Below are 16,683 nucleotides of genomic sequence, written 5' to 3'. Positions count from 1 at the left end.
GGAATCTCCAGAGGTTGCTGTAGTGAGAGCCTAAACGTGCTGCTAGAACGAAGGGCTCTGGCTGTGCTGTGAGTTGCAGAGAAGCACATGGGCAAGTGTGAGCAGACCCAAGGGTGCCACAACTCTTTGTCTTACCACAGCAGGGGAGAGAAGAGACTGGTAGTTTAGTAGAACACCAGTGGCTGCTATCTGTTCCAGCCATTTTCTGCTGGCATCTCTGCTGCTCTCTTCGTATTCCCCATTGTTGTTGTATCGATAGTTGAGTGCAGCCAGTAACTGCTCTGAAAAGGTGCAAATAGCAGCCACAAGAGACTGACAGAAGATGGAATCACGTCTCAGCTGTAGCTCAGTGTCTGCCAGAGAAGGGGAGAGAAGCACAAAGAACTCATGAGCATACTTGTTCTGAATCTCACTGCCAAAGAGGCAGTTTGTGTGTGTGTGTGTGCATCATAATTGGCTTCTGCTTTATCTTGCACAGCCTTAACAGGTAACCTCTTCTTGCTGTGGGACCTGTGTGTACAGATAAAGACAGCATAGCTGGAACACATGCATGTTTGAAGATTTTCTGGTCCACTTGACTGTTTATTGCCACCTCTGCCATCTGCATGTTCATTCTTCTGACTGGGAAGAGCTGTACCTCCTTAGTGCCCTATCTGGACTGATTCCCTTCTTTTTATGTTTACAAAAGCAAAAGAATTCTGGAAAGAAGGTCTCTACCATTACTTCTCTCCTGGGCTATTAGAGATTCATCTTCCCCCATCCATCTGTATTTTGTGGGCTTCCCATATGCTTAATGCATTAGCTGAGCCTGCCCATGCAGTACCAATGGGTTTATGTTTCCTGGGAGAATTTCATGTGTTAACTTTGCTTCCAGTTCACCTGCAAGGCAGCCACACGCTGGTCAAATCAACATCATCACACTTAAGGGGATTGCAGGCCAAAAAGGCACATGAATATGTGAAGAGCTATGTCCCAGGCAGCCCAGGTTCCTCCAGCAGGCACTGCAGTACAGCAGTCTCATCATCAAGGCATGTGTTCCCCAGAGAAAGAAGCTGAAGACATCACCCAGAGGCTTTGAAGCTCTAGATTATTTTTACAAAGCACTGAACACAACAGACCAACTAATACACTCCAGGCTCTGGGCCACAGCCCCATTTTAAGGGCAACCAATTCTAGCAGTACACCACTGTACTGATGGAAGTGAGGCAAAGAGAGCTTAGGACTGCCCTCAAGGAAAGGCAATCCCTGGTGCCATAACGCTGCCACAGCCAGTTCAGTGCCATCTGCTCCTCCATTCTTTCCAGAAGGTTCATGGAAACACTGCAGGAAATGGAGCACAGGTAGAGACTCAGGGAGTCACTACCTCTGCTATGAGTAAAAACAGCCTTTATGGACACTGATGCCACAGGCTGCTTTGGAAAGGCTCAGGTACCAGCCCTGGCAGGAGCTGAGCGGAGACTTAAGACCCGTACAGATCTCTCATCTTCGTTTTATGAAGTCTTGAGAATTGAGTCTGGCACAGTGAAATGATGACAGCCTACTCCAGTTATTTATTACCTCATTTTCAAACAAAATTACACCAAGTAGGTGTTTCAATTATAAGACCACCACACATTGACTGCTGGGAAAGGCCTGTTCCTTTATCTGCAAGCACAATGTTTTCTGCACTGCAATAGATTACTGATGTCCACAGTGTATTTAGCTGCTGCCTGCACATGTAGGTTTTTTGTCTGTTCCTGGCTGTCATTTCAGTATACACAATCCCAACTCCTAGCATGCCTGCTCTGTCTGGAAAGACGACAGACTCCATGGTCTCAGAGAAGGTTGTGCAATAGGTCTCATTTTTACTGCATGTTCTCATCACAGCAGGAAACAGTAAAGGCCATCTGGGAAGAAGGACTGCACAAAGGAAAATATGAAGACAGTAAAAAGAGTAACAGTGCTTGTGAAACACCAGCAGCCAGCCAGGTAACACAAGCAGCCTAGAGTGAATTGAGATAACGTAAACTGAAAGAACAGATGTCAGATGAATGGAGAGATTGCCCCAGATGCAGAGCATGAGAGATGTGCACATAAAATGACGAGGAAAACCCTGAACACCAAGGAAAGACATTACACTGATGTATGCACAGACATGCACATAAAACTGTTAGATACTTCTGTATCTATGATGTTTTGCAACAAATCAAAACCCCTTACCTGTGCATTTTAACAAGGCCAAAAGCAGCTGATTCTTCCCATCTAAAACAGTGAAGAAAAGGAATGCTCCAGTCAGCATGATAGCAGGGTAGATTTGATCACATCTGGTGAACAGTCTCTTCATTCCCTACAATCCCTGGCCCCTACATGGCCATTACTATTTACTCCAGTAGCCCTTACTCACACAGACATGTTAATGACTGAGAAAGAAACAAGGTCTAAATCAAAGAATTTTACAGGCTAAATGCTCCATTAGCTAGCATGGATTACTGGAAACAAATTGTACATGTAGACAAGTCCCTAAGAAGGTGATTTCTGTCCAGTGCTTTGGACTACAAACATCATATTTAGCTCCTATTCTAGTTCAACCAAGCAATGGTTTAGGACTTTGTAGTATCTGTTTAGCATTCAATTAATTTTAGAATATACCAAGCAACTCCCTAATCATTCTTTGAAAGGTTTAGAAAGAGCACAGGGCAACAGATCAGTTTGATAACATTCCACCTGAATGGGCTCATGAAATAAAACAAGAGAGAAAGTTCTTTGGAATTGCTGCAGAGCTGAAGTTTTACCAAACACACTGGGATCCTCCACACAATAACCTGTTTTGCCTGTTCTTCTCTAGAGCCAGTACAGCCTTTCTAAAATTGAGACAGGATGATAAAGTGAACTGCTAGACTCGATCAGATCAGTATCTTTTCTCCCTGAAGCCAATAACAAACTCTTCCTTATTTACAGACCTTCCACGTGTTTTTGGATGATTTCAACAAGATTCTTGATGCGCAAGGGAAGGTTCCATGGATCTTCTTGAATACTGGCTTGAATATTATTCCGGCACCTAACTGTGGTTTCTTCCTTCTGTTTAAATTCTAGAAAAAATGGAGTTTGTTAGCCATTAAGGAAATCTGCATAGCTGAGAGTGGCTTATGAGTTATAATGTGTACAGAGATGTGTACAACAGCAACGACTGTGAATGAAAAAAGGCTCTTGAGTAGATCTAATGGAGAAGGAAAAAAAAAAAAAGACCATTCCTATAATCCCATGATCAGCAATCTCCTAGCATTGTTTTCAAGACTGTGGACTAAAAGCTATCTTCATGGGTGATATGCACAGTGAAGGGAGCTCTGCACTACCCACAAATCACAGAAGTCCCTTCTGCCTTCTCTGCCTTTAGTAATGTGCAGGCAGCTCTCAAGGGTAGATCTAAAGTCTCTGGCTGTGCAAAATTAGATCAACATTTTGCCTGCAGCTGTCACATCCCATAATACTGATGAGATGGTATGAAATATTTGCTTTCTTTCACCTGATGGAAGCTAATTATTTAATGAGAGTAGAAGATTTATTTTCCAGGACTTAGCTATGTAGCCAAATACCCCACTGTTGGTGATAAAATGCATAAGCAGGCAGAGAAACACAGAAAAACTGCCAAATAACTGCTCATGAACAGAAATGGGACAGCATTCAGATTCACATCCGTCACTGAAAGGTGTCTATGGTGGCTAGCAAACAGACACTTTGGTCCAGGATTCCAGCTGAACATAAGCAGGGCTTGTCCATTCCTTAGTGCAATGAATGTAGGATCTTCAGTTAACTAAAATACTCTCTCAGTGTAATTAAACTAGTTTTAATAAATGACACTGTTTAAGCAAAATAAAATAAAGGAAATGAACACAGGCTGTCTGTTATTTTTTCACTTCATTCAAACAGTGCATGGAAAGATTAACAGATATGCTACATAAATGTGAATGTCTTTGGAGAGATGAGTTCATGTAACAGAAATCCACAGGAGTTATTTCTGGAGTGAGGAAAAAAGAGCAGAAAAAGCCCTCTTCTCAAGTTTGTCACTAACTTAAAATAAGAGTTTGTCAACAGGTGGAGCAAGGGGGCATAACTACAACACCTGAAGTACAGTAGGAGTAGCAGGAAACATTTCAGATTTCAAGTGGGAAAGGAAATGCAGCAAATGCAGCAAATGTTCAGAAAATTAAATCCTGTGTATTCCAGTGAAAAGAAACCACATCCTGGGGCCCAAAACCATTTAGACCAAGCTCTCATGCTCCCTGAGGAAAATGAAAACACGGTATCATTTGTTTGCTCTCTATGTGAATAAGTTTTCAAAAATAAGTGTCATGTGAGGATGAGTTTACTCTGGCAATTATCCATCTGAAGAAAAGCAGAGTAAGCCATTAAGCAAACTCAGGCAGAACCTTTTGGTGCCTCAGACCTACAGTGGTCAGCCCCTCATCAGCTTATCAGTGTCCATTTACCTTGTATGTGGCCTATCTCTACTTTGTACCTCTTGAGATACTTATCTGCATTCACACCAATGGACAGATTTGGAAACTTGTGAAAGAGCTATGAGGACTCAGGGGCATATAGCAGAAAAGCAGTTGAGTGTGTTTCAGGAGGAATTCATGCAAAAATGACCTTTTACGGCTGCAAAATTTTAGTGGTCAGACAGTCCCTGCCAGTAATGTATGGCTGGGGAGACTGCACAGTTAGGGACCTCCCTGTGGCCATAGAGCATATGCACGCTCATATTAAGCTCTTAAGTCCTGGCAAATCACTTTATTAAATACAATCAACCTTCTTCTTCGACCCTGCTCTGGCAGGGGGGTTGGACTGGATGATCTTTCAAGGTCCCTTCCAACCCCTATGATTCTATGATTCTTTGTTACCTTGCAAACTGTGGTCCATTGGGAAGTGCTTGGTTTCTTCAAAGGCCTTAGTTATTACTGATCCTTTTAGAAGTGCATTGATTGCATCAACCTACAATTGGAATTCCAATTTTAACCAGTGTTAGTAAGATTTGCAGAAAATGTGAACAGAACTCTGGTGGAGAAATGCCAAACAAATATACTCTTTGTATTTTGGGATGACTTCTTGTTGACAAAGAGCATTAAGACTCTCTAACCATGAACTCATTTCAAGGGCCTCACACTGAATACAGCATTTGGCACAACGATGATCTACAAGCTGATGAAATAGGAGATAATACAAAACAATTATCTGGTGCTGTACATCTATAAAGACATCTGTGGGCTAAACTTGGGAGGACTCTCCTGAGACCTGTAAATGTGATTCATTTAGATCATTCAAGGTATTAGAAGTTTGTTCACCTTTTCCTTTTATCATGAAAGCTTTTTTCCCCTTGGTCTAGTGCCTGAGATAAGGCAGGTCAACCTTGCTTAATCACACAAGCCAACTTGCATGTTCACAAAACTAATTCCTCCAACTGTCCTCTAATATATCGCTTATGCTGTACCCCAAAATCTCGATAGTTTGCCCTTCCTCAAAACATGATTTCATTAAACAATTTGAAACTTCCCGTTTCGTGTATTGACATTGATAAAGAGGACACAATTCTGTGTTGGAGTAATGCTTTGCATACCTGGTTAAAAAGATGTTCCAGACAGCCATGAAGTTTGTCTTGTTTGTCTAAAGGAATCCTCATATCACTGGGAAGCTCATCTCCTAATAGAGGAAAGACAAAGAGCTTTTGTCTTATAAAAGGAATCTGGGATGAGGCCACAGGTGACACAAGCACACCTTCACAATGCAGTGGGTGAAAAACAAATGCTGTTTTATCTCTCATTCATGAATCAAAATACTGATGATTTTTCATATAATGCAAATGTCCAATAACTAAACAGGTTTATCCCTGATGAATACCTCTTCCTTACTCCAAGTTTACTGTGGTTTGTTACAAAAAGAATAAATCTCTATGTTCTGGTGATTCTTTTGGAAGAAACTACATTTGCAACTTAATCATGAAAGTGTTTATCATCAGCAAAGACTTATCAGCTCTGCTAAAGCATCTGGTATGAGAAATATGCACATAACCTATGCACATACTCACCTGACCCCATCTCATCACTGCCCAAGTAAGAGCTGTTACTCCTCACACTGGTGTATGACAACACCGAGTCCCGGTTACTGTTACATTCACTAGAAAAAAGCAAAGAAGGTAAATGAATAAAAGCTCTCCTTACACAGTCTCTGATACATTACCATTCTGTTTTCACTCACACTGCAATACCTTAAACTAATTTTGTTACACATATACAGAACAAAAATTAATCACACAGAGAAAAACTTAAGCAAGGTCTCTGGGCTGGTGCTATAAGAGGCTATCTTCTTCCTTTTGTGGTGACCACTCAGTGGTTAATATATCGCCTGGATCCTCTACATGATGAAAATGGACCTCACACCACAGACCTCACCTGGGTCACATCATTAAACATGCTCCATGAGCATTGAACAGGGGAGAAATAATTAAAATCTGTGAGACACAATCTCCACTAAACTCAGTATTTGTTACCAAGTCTCAGGATATTAGTGCATCCAACTCCAGTATATATTGAAGTTGCAGTAGCACAGATATTGGAGATGGGAGAGGAAATTTAGGGATTGGAAAAATCAGGCACTGCAGGTCCTAAAACTATCTCAGGAAGCAGATGAGTCACCACAGTTGGCTTCACATCAATGTGAGCTCATGCACACCTGGAAAATTCTAGTATGAGTCTCCTCTGTTTAAAGTTCATTTTACACTAACTATAACTCAATAAAAGTAATCAAAAAGGCTGTGGCTCTCAGGCTGTCCCCCTTCAGTTAAGTGACACTGGTTTTAATGGTACAACCCCAAAACAAAGCATTCATTTTACACTGAGATGAGAGAAAAATATAAGACCAACTGAAAGAACGCTAACTGAGATTCTTGTCTGCCCTTTGTCAAACCTATTATCAAAGAAATCTTTTTTTTTTTCCTGAAGATAAATACTTATTGCAACTACTTTACAACACGAACCCTTACGGAACTTGAACTACACCTCCAAATTATCCTGAAGAAAGAAGCATGGCTAATGCAAAGAAGTTATTTTATTGCCTGTAATTTGCTTATTTTTGTAGCTTCTCAATAGTATTTCAGACGAAAGCCCATCAAAATACATTTTATTCCTCCTTGAGTAACTATTATCTGTAATAAAAGCTTAATTCTCTGCCTATATCTAATAAAGGTAAGACATAATAATCTCTCCCATCTTACATTTATGTGTAGAATTTTGGAACAAGTGACAGACCCACAGAGATTGTATGTCAGTTTGTTACCCAGAATAGATCAGCCTCAATGACAGAAATCATTTAAACTAAGCAGTGTTCATAAATGGGATTCCTATTAACAATGAAAGAAATACAGCTCATTTCAATAAAAAAGCTTCAGAGCACATGTGCAAATTTAAATCCAGTGCAATAAATAGATACCACAGATGTCAACATTTTAAGTGCTGTTTCTGTTTCTCTACTGACTCTGTATTTACAATCCTTGCAGATGTTCAGTATTCAGCTGGACAAGACCCAGAGCAACTAGTCTTGTAGGACCTGTTCTGAGTGAAGATTGGACCACGCAGGCTCCAGAGACCCCTTCCACTGTTAACTGTTCTGATTCTGCCATTTCTGCACTCCTGTATGAAACCAACAGCGAGTGAAGAATCAGGCCTGTAGTGTGGAAGTTTCAAAGACATATCCATTCAGGTTTCTGCAGTCCTCCCACCTCTACTGTGAAGTGTCTTCACTCCTCTGTATAGGCAAAGACCTATGGCCTTACAATAAATGTACAATGGCCTGTTAAGGATGTAGAATTGCAATGGTCAGACATGACTTAACTTGTTATTCCGTTTCTTCTGAAGCTGAGTTTCCACATGTCCTCCCAAGAAGGACAGATTTGGAACGTGTGAGATTTCCTTTGGTAGTAAATGTCCCTAGACATGCATAAGTCAATCAAATCTCAAAACCAAGACTTTGAGACACCTGAATAAACATTTGCTTTTGAGGTTTCAGAGGTGCACTGAAAATAAAAAACTCAATGTCCATATCTGTTTCTCAGTGCCTTAGACTTCTGCTAAAATAGTGGCTATTATAAGACCAAGCAGTCTGGAGACTCTGATAAGCTCCTGTAGTTGCCAGGTATATGATTTAGAGAAAGAAAGTCACACTAGACCTATTTATTTCATTTTATTCAATTTGCTAGAAGTATTAGTAGTTTGGCATTGTAAGGAAAGGTTTTTTGCTGTGTATGTCTCCATGGTATTAAATGTAATGAAATAACTATAGCTAGTGAATACTTTACTAAGTGAATATAGAATAATTGACTGACTGGAAAATAACCTGCTCGTTGAATTCATACCTGATTAGAACTTCAAAATATTATATTAGTAAAGGTAAAAGTGGCAGAATCTTGAGACTAACCTGTAGGAGTCTCTGAAACTCATTGTGTCATGCCCAGAGTCTTCCTGGTCCTCCTCAGAAACTTTGAAACAGACCTTCTTTATTCCACCGTGCTCAGCTTTGTCAGGATCACCCTCTTCTGTTCCCAGGGAAGGTGGAGATGTCTCCTCAGTAGATGGTGGCTCACAAGCACCACCTTCTGTAGGTTCTGTGATGGTGGACAAAAGTCTGTAAAAGTAGAACGTACAGCTCTCAGGGACTGGTGGGGAGTCTCACAAATGAGGTATCATGACTAAGGCTGAAATTCAGCTACATGAAATCAAAAGCAACCTTGCCAGCATTTTACACAGACTACAGCTATGTAAAATGGCAAGCTTTGAAAGGGGTTCATTGAAATCCATGAAGCTCAGTTCACTCAAGGTCCTGTTCCCATAGGTACCCTCCCTCCATGGCTATAGCTTAATCACCGTAGCCATGGTGGCCTGAAACAGGTACCATAGAGAAGGTGCCTGAAATCACAAGTTTTGCTTAGTCTACCTCATGACAGACAAAATCTCAAGTAGAGACAGACTATGTCTATATGGAATTCTCCAAAACCGCTGGTGGCAGCAAACAGATCCTTATACTGGAACACAGAGCCACTGAATTCAGGTAGAGTTCCAGGAGCAAAGGACTATTACACACTCTGGTGGACCTGCACAGAAGTGGGTCTGACACAACCAGCAAGCAGCTCTTACGCAAGTGGCATGTGTGAAAGGTGCGTGTCAGAGTAAGAGAAGTGGGGCCAGGAGGCACCATGTGTCTTCTGAAGTCAGTGCCTCCATTTGATCAGAACTGCTCTCTGCAGTGCACACAGGATTCTTTACTCACTTATTTATCTGAATGACATATTGCTTCATTTCCTTCACTGCAATGTCAAGTTTGTTAAAAAGGTGCAAGTATGAGTCTTGTATCTCCCGATCTTCCTGTTTTAGCAGAAAACTGAGTCCCCTTTCTTCCTGAACTGTTCCTCCATTCTGCTGGCCAAAGCTCCTATCAAGATCTCCATCTTCTGGGCTCAGACATCTCCAGGATGGTGCAGCCATAGTGGTGATGCAATGTTGAGTATATGAGACTGGATTTAAGGTACCTACTAAACATGGAAGGGTCTAGTTAGTATGGCTCTCATGGCCTTCCCTACTTCATGCCAATAATGCCAGTTTAGGATAGGTGGAATTTTAACAGAAAAAAAACAAAACCAAAACAAAAAAACCCAAAAACTTTCACAGCATCATTTTATATAATTACATTCATTTTAGGGGAAAAAAAAGTTGTTTTTTTTTTTTTTTCTGGCATGTCAACTAGATGCTTTGAATTTACTGCTGTCCAGAATCAGATTAATTTATGGAAGTAAGGACACAAACTGTCCATGCATAGACAGACAACTTGGACAGTATCTAGAAGCATTTGCTGAAATGTTAATGAATTCAAGCTCACAGGAGTTATCTGTGTTATAATTCCAGCTTCACAAACATTTACACGTACACACATATATATACACACACATATATAAACAAATAGGATTGTGCCCTTACAGCAGATAAACAAAATTCCTTTTAATTTAAAAATGCTGACAGTTCTGGTATGGTATTTTGCTATCTTAGCTCACATTACAAATTCTATGGAATTTTAATATCTTCAAAAGAGCAGGGCTTCTTTATCAACTTCATTTTGAATAGTCAATGCCATTCTTCAGAAGATTGCTACACTTCCCTGTGTCTCTTCCAAACATTCCTGCACTCTGACCTTCACAGGACAAGGGATCAGAAGCATATTAGGTGAGATCATGATGAAGAAATGTTTGAACTCGTAGGACAAATGCTGCATAACAGCTATTTATTAGCAAATAGATCCCCTTGACATTGTAGAGAATTTCAGCTCCTATGCACGTCAAGTATTTAGTAATGACAAAAGAAAAAAAACAGCACTAAAGTCACATTGCCTCATATTTCCCCCCCGAACGCAGCCTCTCTTCACAGCACTGATGTGACTATCAGCCTTTCTTTTAGTCAGTAAGTCACCTTTACTATGTGCAAACTATACTCCAGGACATTTAATTATAAGATACACTTACACTTCGTAGCCAGTAAAAACATTTGCCCTCCCTATGCTTAAAGGCATCACGATTTCACAACAAATGGAGGCTGTCATTTTACTACAAAATCTTAAGGAGGAAAAAGGGTACTGGCAAGCCTGTGTTTCCTTGGAATGTATCTTGACCTTGCTGGGCTGTGGAAAGACACAAATTTTTATGCAGATAAAATCAGTACAATTTGAAAGTTAATTATCACCTTGTTCTGGATCAAGACCAATAATAGAAGGTTTCCGTCCAATGCGAATGCTGAATGACCTCCCTGCTGAGGTAGTGTTTTTGGGGTATGATACCTCCATGAGGTTAATGTGGCAGTTGGTGGGGCAGAAATCCATGCTGTTGAGGGAATGTGGTTCCATGATGGCCTGTTTGAAGGCTGGGCTCACCTTTGTTTTCAATTCATCTGCAAACTGGGAGAAACAAAGCACGTGTGTGTTACTGCACTTGCAAAAAATTATGATGCAATACAGACAATCCTTTTCTCTTCCTGCCTCTTATTCCAGAATCACATTATTTCTGATGCAGCTGGAATAACATATTTTATAAAAAAGCTCATAAAACAACTAATGAAAACAATTAGCTATACCTTCTAGGACCTTCTTTGCAAACAGATCAGGCAACTGCACAAAAAAGCACCCATAGTTTGTTTACACTATAATACACTGTACTTAGGTTCATGTTAAATCACACACTGATCATTCTGCTGTCATATCTATTCATTGTTATGGTAGAAATGAACCTGCAGTAGTATGTTATAACCCTCAGCTCTGACAAGCTGAAACAGTGATTTACAGTTAAGGTCTTTTTTCCTCAAAACTTGCAATTCTAGTAACTTGCAGAGCTGTTTTCAAGCCTCTTTGACATCTACCTCTAAAGCAGTTTGGATTAATTAATAAAGACTACTACGATCAAATTATCACAATGAAGTACTGTCTTGAGACTTCACCAATAACTAGTAGTGTTGTACCTCTTGGTAGTTTGTGAGTCTCCTGCTAATGCTTTCCAGCTTAGTGTCACAGATTTGCCGGAATTCATACTGGGGCATGGTGGCCACAGCACTGCTTAGGGATATAAGTCTCTTGCAATTCTTTACAAAGTGATTGTCCTCTGCAGAAAAGGCCTCTAAAATCTAAACAAAAAGATAGGATGTCAGTGATATGAGACTGGACAGTGAGGGAAAATAAAGTTTTCTTCCATTGAGTAAGTGGCAAACCCTCATACTGCCATAATTGAATAAAGCTGCCTTCAGAAAAAGCTGCCTTTACTACTGCCTGAGAACCACTCTCATACATAATCCCCAGAGTCATAAAACATTCCTCAAAATATCTACTGTGCACTGTCAAAGTTACCTGCTCTGGCTTACATTCATGGGGCATAACAATAATGGTACAGGCATGTGACAGAAACATTTACTATAAGCTACTTATTGTCATAGATGACCAAAATAGTAAGTGTGGCAGCAGTTCTACTCAATTCCATAATGACCCATCCAGCCTTTCAGATAGGGAAAAGCTGATTGGCTTTTTTTCCAAGGTAAAGTCTTGCCTGAAAAGATTAATCTTGAGTATAAGCAAAGAGTCGGTTACTAGCCAGTTAAGAGTGAGAAATCCACAGCTGAGGGCTCCCCTCCCTTTATACCTCAACAGCTGAAATCCTGGAAACATCTGCTGACTTGCTCGTATCAAACAACCTATGATAACTTGGTGCATTCTAATGAAGAAAACTCCAAGCAGGGTTGAGAGGACTGTGTGCTACCACATCCAAAGAGCCAAGACACCAGAGAAATGTCTATATTACTGGCTTCCCTGTTCTATTTAGAAATGAAGCTGGCCATATATGTTTTCTAGTACCTTTGCAGTGAGATTGAAGCAACCTTTTGGCTCCACAATTTTCTCCAGGACAAAGGATTTGATTCCTGCGCTGCTGACATATTCGTACACCACTCCATGCTCCAGGTGGGTGTTATCCACAGTCAGGCTAATGAGAGGTGTTTCCTCACTGATGACCCGTGGAGAAGTGATGGTCTGTGGTGTCTGGGCTAGAACAAAAAAAGTCATTAGAGACATCTGGCAGCACATATGAATACAGGCATGCGTGGGGAAGAGAAACCTGTTCCAAGGTATTCTTAAATGCAAAGACATCACCTTTGGCTCAGGAAGTCTGAGAACTACACACTGCTAGAGGCTGGGAGAACATTCCAAGGAAGACTTTAGCTGTTAGCTGCTGCTGGAGACAGTGACAGAGGTTTAGACAACCCGCCCGCTCCAGTGCACACTCCCATGTTCCTCCATGTGTGCCTGCACACATCCATGCGCAGGACACTACTTCTAGTTCTGCTCAGCATTTGGACACACAGACCTCAGCAGAAGCCTTCAAAGGGAAGTGAAGTATGTTAATCTCAGAGTTGCACTGTTTGTAATGACCCTCTGGAAGACTGCCACTTTCGTGTCCAATTTTAGGAAATGCTTCAGACGCATTTTCTGGGCAGCTGTAAGAATGAGCTGGCAGTGCAGGGGTGGGGTTAGGAGATTACACACCAATATCATTGTCACCAGAGAACAGATTTAAATTACAGTCAGATTGACATTTGCCAGAGAATTGCTCACATGCCTCTACCAGGGCACTACTCCAGCTGTTCCACTGTGGAGCTGCACTGTTTGACCATTAGATTACCAGGCTCACCAGACCTTAGATGGGATCTAAACAGACCTGCATCTGTTCCTGGAGAAGCTGTCAATGGTATTCAGAGCCCAAGCTTGGTCCTTTGGATTGAATCTGGCTTCAGTATTCTCCCCTAACATCTACTTTTCGGAACAAGCTCTCAAAATGAAAGTAAAGCAGTGTTTTTCATGAGTTGCATTTTCCTGATTCGAAAGAGATACACCCACAACTTTTGCTGACACAGCAGTAACAAGCTCAGAAAACTTGCTCCAGATCAAAGTAATTTAAAATTTTAATCTTCTATTTTAAATTACAGAAAACAGCTTATTCTATGTGGAGTTACTTGCAGACCTTCCCTCTCCAGCTGCTACTGCCATAAATTCCTCGCTTGCAGGGGCTACCAAATGATTCTAAAAGTGCTGTGAGCCTTTGCATTCCAGAAATTGTCTCTCTTGTAAAGATCGGAGAGTCGTAGGGGTATGATTTTTAAGTGTACCTCAATTTTTTCTTCTCTTGAATAAGCTGCAGCATAAGAGTACTGCCTCTGGCAGACCTAACTGTAGTACAAAGCTCTACTAAGACAAGAGAGATTCTACAATAATAACAACAGTCCGTATTTCTATTTTGTACTTTCCCTCCTGAAACCCTTGATTTGGCCCTATGTTTCCTTCCCCCATGAGAATCTTTACCCGATTCCTGTTGGCTGTTTTGAAGGGGATCCTCTGAACCTTCTTCCAGTGAAGCGTCTTCTTTGCTGGAGCCAGGATGACTGCCATTCAGATATGCAGTGGATGCTGCTTGCTGAACTCTGTCCTCTTCAGCATCTTCATGTGTTCTGTAAACCCACTGGTACAATCCCTTTCAAGAGATTTAGATTTTAGTACTATATGTGCCTTATGAACTGACATTAATATAATTTGTAGATGTTTTGCAACTATAGGCAACTGCAATTAGCTCCTTCAGTTATACTAGGACCTCAGCATGGGAGTAAATAAGTAAATAAACTTCCTTTGAGGTTTTGTATTCATACCAGTGCTTCCTGTTGCCTGGTCCTGTAGGCTGTAAAGTGCTCCAGAACTTCCATATAGTTTCCATGTGTTGCACTATTCCCATTAACTTTCAAAATACACTGCCCTGGATGAAGGCCTGCAGCTGCAGCCTCAGAACCTGAAAAATCAACCAGAGAGGAAAAAAGTGGAAAGTTTGCAAAGGGTTTCTGTTTAAGAAGAGGAAGAAGAGCTAGCTGAATACTGTCAGACTTCTGCTACTAAGCACTTACTCTGAGAGCTTTGTTGTGTAAGGAAAACATCATGCATCTATCCTTCTTTTTTTTTTTTTTTTTCCAGTAGTACTGGGAAAACCAGAGATCCCCTAGATCTAAAGACACTCATGGTAGAAACTGACATTCCTGTGGGGAATAATTCTGGATTCTTACATGGCTCTTCTAGACTTCTGATTACATTAGCTGAAGTCTTGCTTAAATATAAACATCTACATTTGTTTCAGCTTGTTGCACTTGAAAGTTACAGAATGCTTTCATGTTACACAATTTGCCATGGTCTAAGAAAAAGACTGATGTACTTAAAACTAGAGTAAGTCTAGAGTGTAATAACCAACTTCAGTGGATTTGTTCCAGATTCATATGAACAAGATTCAGACTCAGATCCACCTCCTAGAAGCTAACAGTTAAGGTCATTAACATTTTTAAGGCACCAGCATTTAAAATTCATAGTTTTATTCCGAATGCAATTTGTCTTTTGCTAGCACAATCCTGAGAAAGGAGAATCTTTCTAGGTGGCACTTCCAGTTTGTACTCTTCAGACTGTTAAAAGGTGGCTATAGGTGCTGTTATGAAAGAGTGTAATAAATATGTCCCCCTAAGAAGACTGTTTGTTGCATTTAGGTGCTGCCTGCTGTCTGTATACTCCTTGCATGTATATATGTTTGTTGTGAAGGGAGGAAGTGGTACATGTTTGAAAGCTCATACCTTTTGCATCTGTGGAAAATAAAGGTTAGAGCTGTGCTTTATTTGTAGCTCAGTTCATATTTCAGTTACAGAATTAGTAAATATCTCTGTCAAAGTGTCCTTTTAAAAAGGCCAAGAAAAGCAGTTCACCTTTATCTTATATTGGCAATTTACAGTAGTATAAGCCAATATAAAGGGATTAGTCATCTGACATCATATTTTGTGATGTCCCTTAGGAAACATGATATGTCTACCAACCTGCTGACTGCACAGCACATTCAGATCCAAACTGTGGCTGATCACAGGCAAAGGTACTGGGAAAGCAACAGCATTACAACTCAACTTCCTCTCGGCCATCTCAGCTTTAAATCTTTATTCGTTGTGGCTGTAAAGCTCTATCTTAGTAGTCTCAGAAGAAACCAGGTCAGATTCACTAAGCAAGTGCATTTCTAGCTTGCAAGGGCTCAAGTGATAATGCTTCCTCAAAGGTCTTTCCACAGTACTGTGGATTGAAGTATCACTAAGGTTCTTCTGCTGCAGAATTAAGTTACTCCTTGTTCCGAGTTGACAGGATTAGTGACCCAAGACTCAGTTTATAATAACACCATTCTCTTGGACTGTATTTAGATTATAAACACTTGGAGGCAGGAACAATCTTGTTGTTCTATTGTCTTACAGGCAAGTGTGATCCCTCTCTATGACAGGGATTTCTAGCCAATATGGTCATTCCAGTTGTCAGAACTTTTTCAGAGTAAGTTTGACAATGAAACCTCAATCTTGATTTTTTTTTTTTAATACACACACACACTTTTTATATACATGTATATATAGTTAGCTGCACTCCAAGCTTAACAGTACCACAGCCTTTCTACTTACCTCTTCCTACTGCATGAACATACGGTGGTGCTGCTCCCCGTATCTGAAAGCAAAGTGCTTCAGGACAATCTGGGATTTTAACAATCCTGCAGGTAAACCAAGGAGAAGAGAAAGTTGCATTTTAAGTGAGGCTGCCAGAGCTCTGGGCAGTCTAACAGCGTCTTCCCCTGGCATTCACAACCATGTTTTGGAGTTAAGAAAGCACCCACACAGTTTACAAATAAATAACAAATAAATAGACCTGAACAAATCATCCACTTCATTCTCTCCAGGTTTGTTAACTAAAATTTGACCTTCCAAATTTATTACACCTTTAAGTGAATAACACAGGACAGAAACTTTCAATGGCATTTTATATTTAGTAATTGACATTTCTAGATAATCTTCTCTGTCTTCCTATCTTGGCACTTACTCTTTTGATTTGGTGGCTACCAGAAGCCTAAGTGGCCTTCGTGAGCAGAAGGACTGGTTTAAGATGGTTTCCACTTCTGAAAATGGGCGTAGGAATATTAAGTCCTCATTGATGGAATAGATTTTTCTTCCCATCTGCAGGCCAGCCATCTGCAAATGAAACAAAAGCCACAAGAAATTTTAGAGCACTGGCAGCACCTCTGAAAGTTCAGGGTCC

General features: G+C 40.6%; 1 protein-coding gene across 1 annotated transcript in view; it reads right to left on the bottom strand.

The window, feature by feature from the left end:
• PREX1 (phosphatidylinositol-3,4,5-trisphosphate-dependent Rac exchange factor 1) overlaps positions 1 to 16,683 on the bottom strand; it is a gene marked incomplete at its 5' end in the record, with an annotated part of 92,866 nt that overhangs the window by 8,077 nt on the left and 68,106 nt on the right. The window contains 15 exons of the mRNA XM_008937383.1: positions 136 to 353; positions 2,200 to 2,241; positions 2,940 to 3,068; positions 4,878 to 4,968; positions 5,591 to 5,673; positions 6,059 to 6,147; positions 8,443 to 8,649; positions 9,292 to 9,550; positions 10,752 to 10,962; positions 11,520 to 11,681; positions 12,403 to 12,590; positions 13,903 to 14,071; positions 14,244 to 14,380; positions 16,056 to 16,141; positions 16,468 to 16,616. Of these exons, the coding sequence (XP_008935631.1) occupies positions 136 to 353; positions 2,200 to 2,241; positions 2,940 to 3,068; positions 4,878 to 4,968; positions 5,591 to 5,673; positions 6,059 to 6,147; positions 8,443 to 8,649; positions 9,292 to 9,550; positions 10,752 to 10,962; positions 11,520 to 11,681; positions 12,403 to 12,590; positions 13,903 to 14,071; positions 14,244 to 14,380; positions 16,056 to 16,141; positions 16,468 to 16,616 (2,220 nt within the window). The remainder of the gene's footprint in view (positions 1 to 135; positions 354 to 2,199; positions 2,242 to 2,939; positions 3,069 to 4,877; positions 4,969 to 5,590; positions 5,674 to 6,058; positions 6,148 to 8,442; positions 8,650 to 9,291; positions 9,551 to 10,751; positions 10,963 to 11,519; positions 11,682 to 12,402; positions 12,591 to 13,902; positions 14,072 to 14,243; positions 14,381 to 16,055; positions 16,142 to 16,467; positions 16,617 to 16,683) is intronic.

Source organism: Merops nubicus, unplaced genomic scaffold (genome assembly GCF_000691845.1).
Source record: "Merops nubicus isolate BGI_N331 unplaced genomic scaffold, ASM69184v1 scaffold5223, whole genome shotgun sequence".
Taxonomy (NCBI): domain Eukaryota; kingdom Metazoa; phylum Chordata; class Aves; order Coraciiformes; family Meropidae; genus Merops; species Merops nubicus.
The sequence above is the reverse complement of the archived record's forward strand: the minus strand, read 5'-3'. Positions and strand labels throughout refer to the sequence as shown.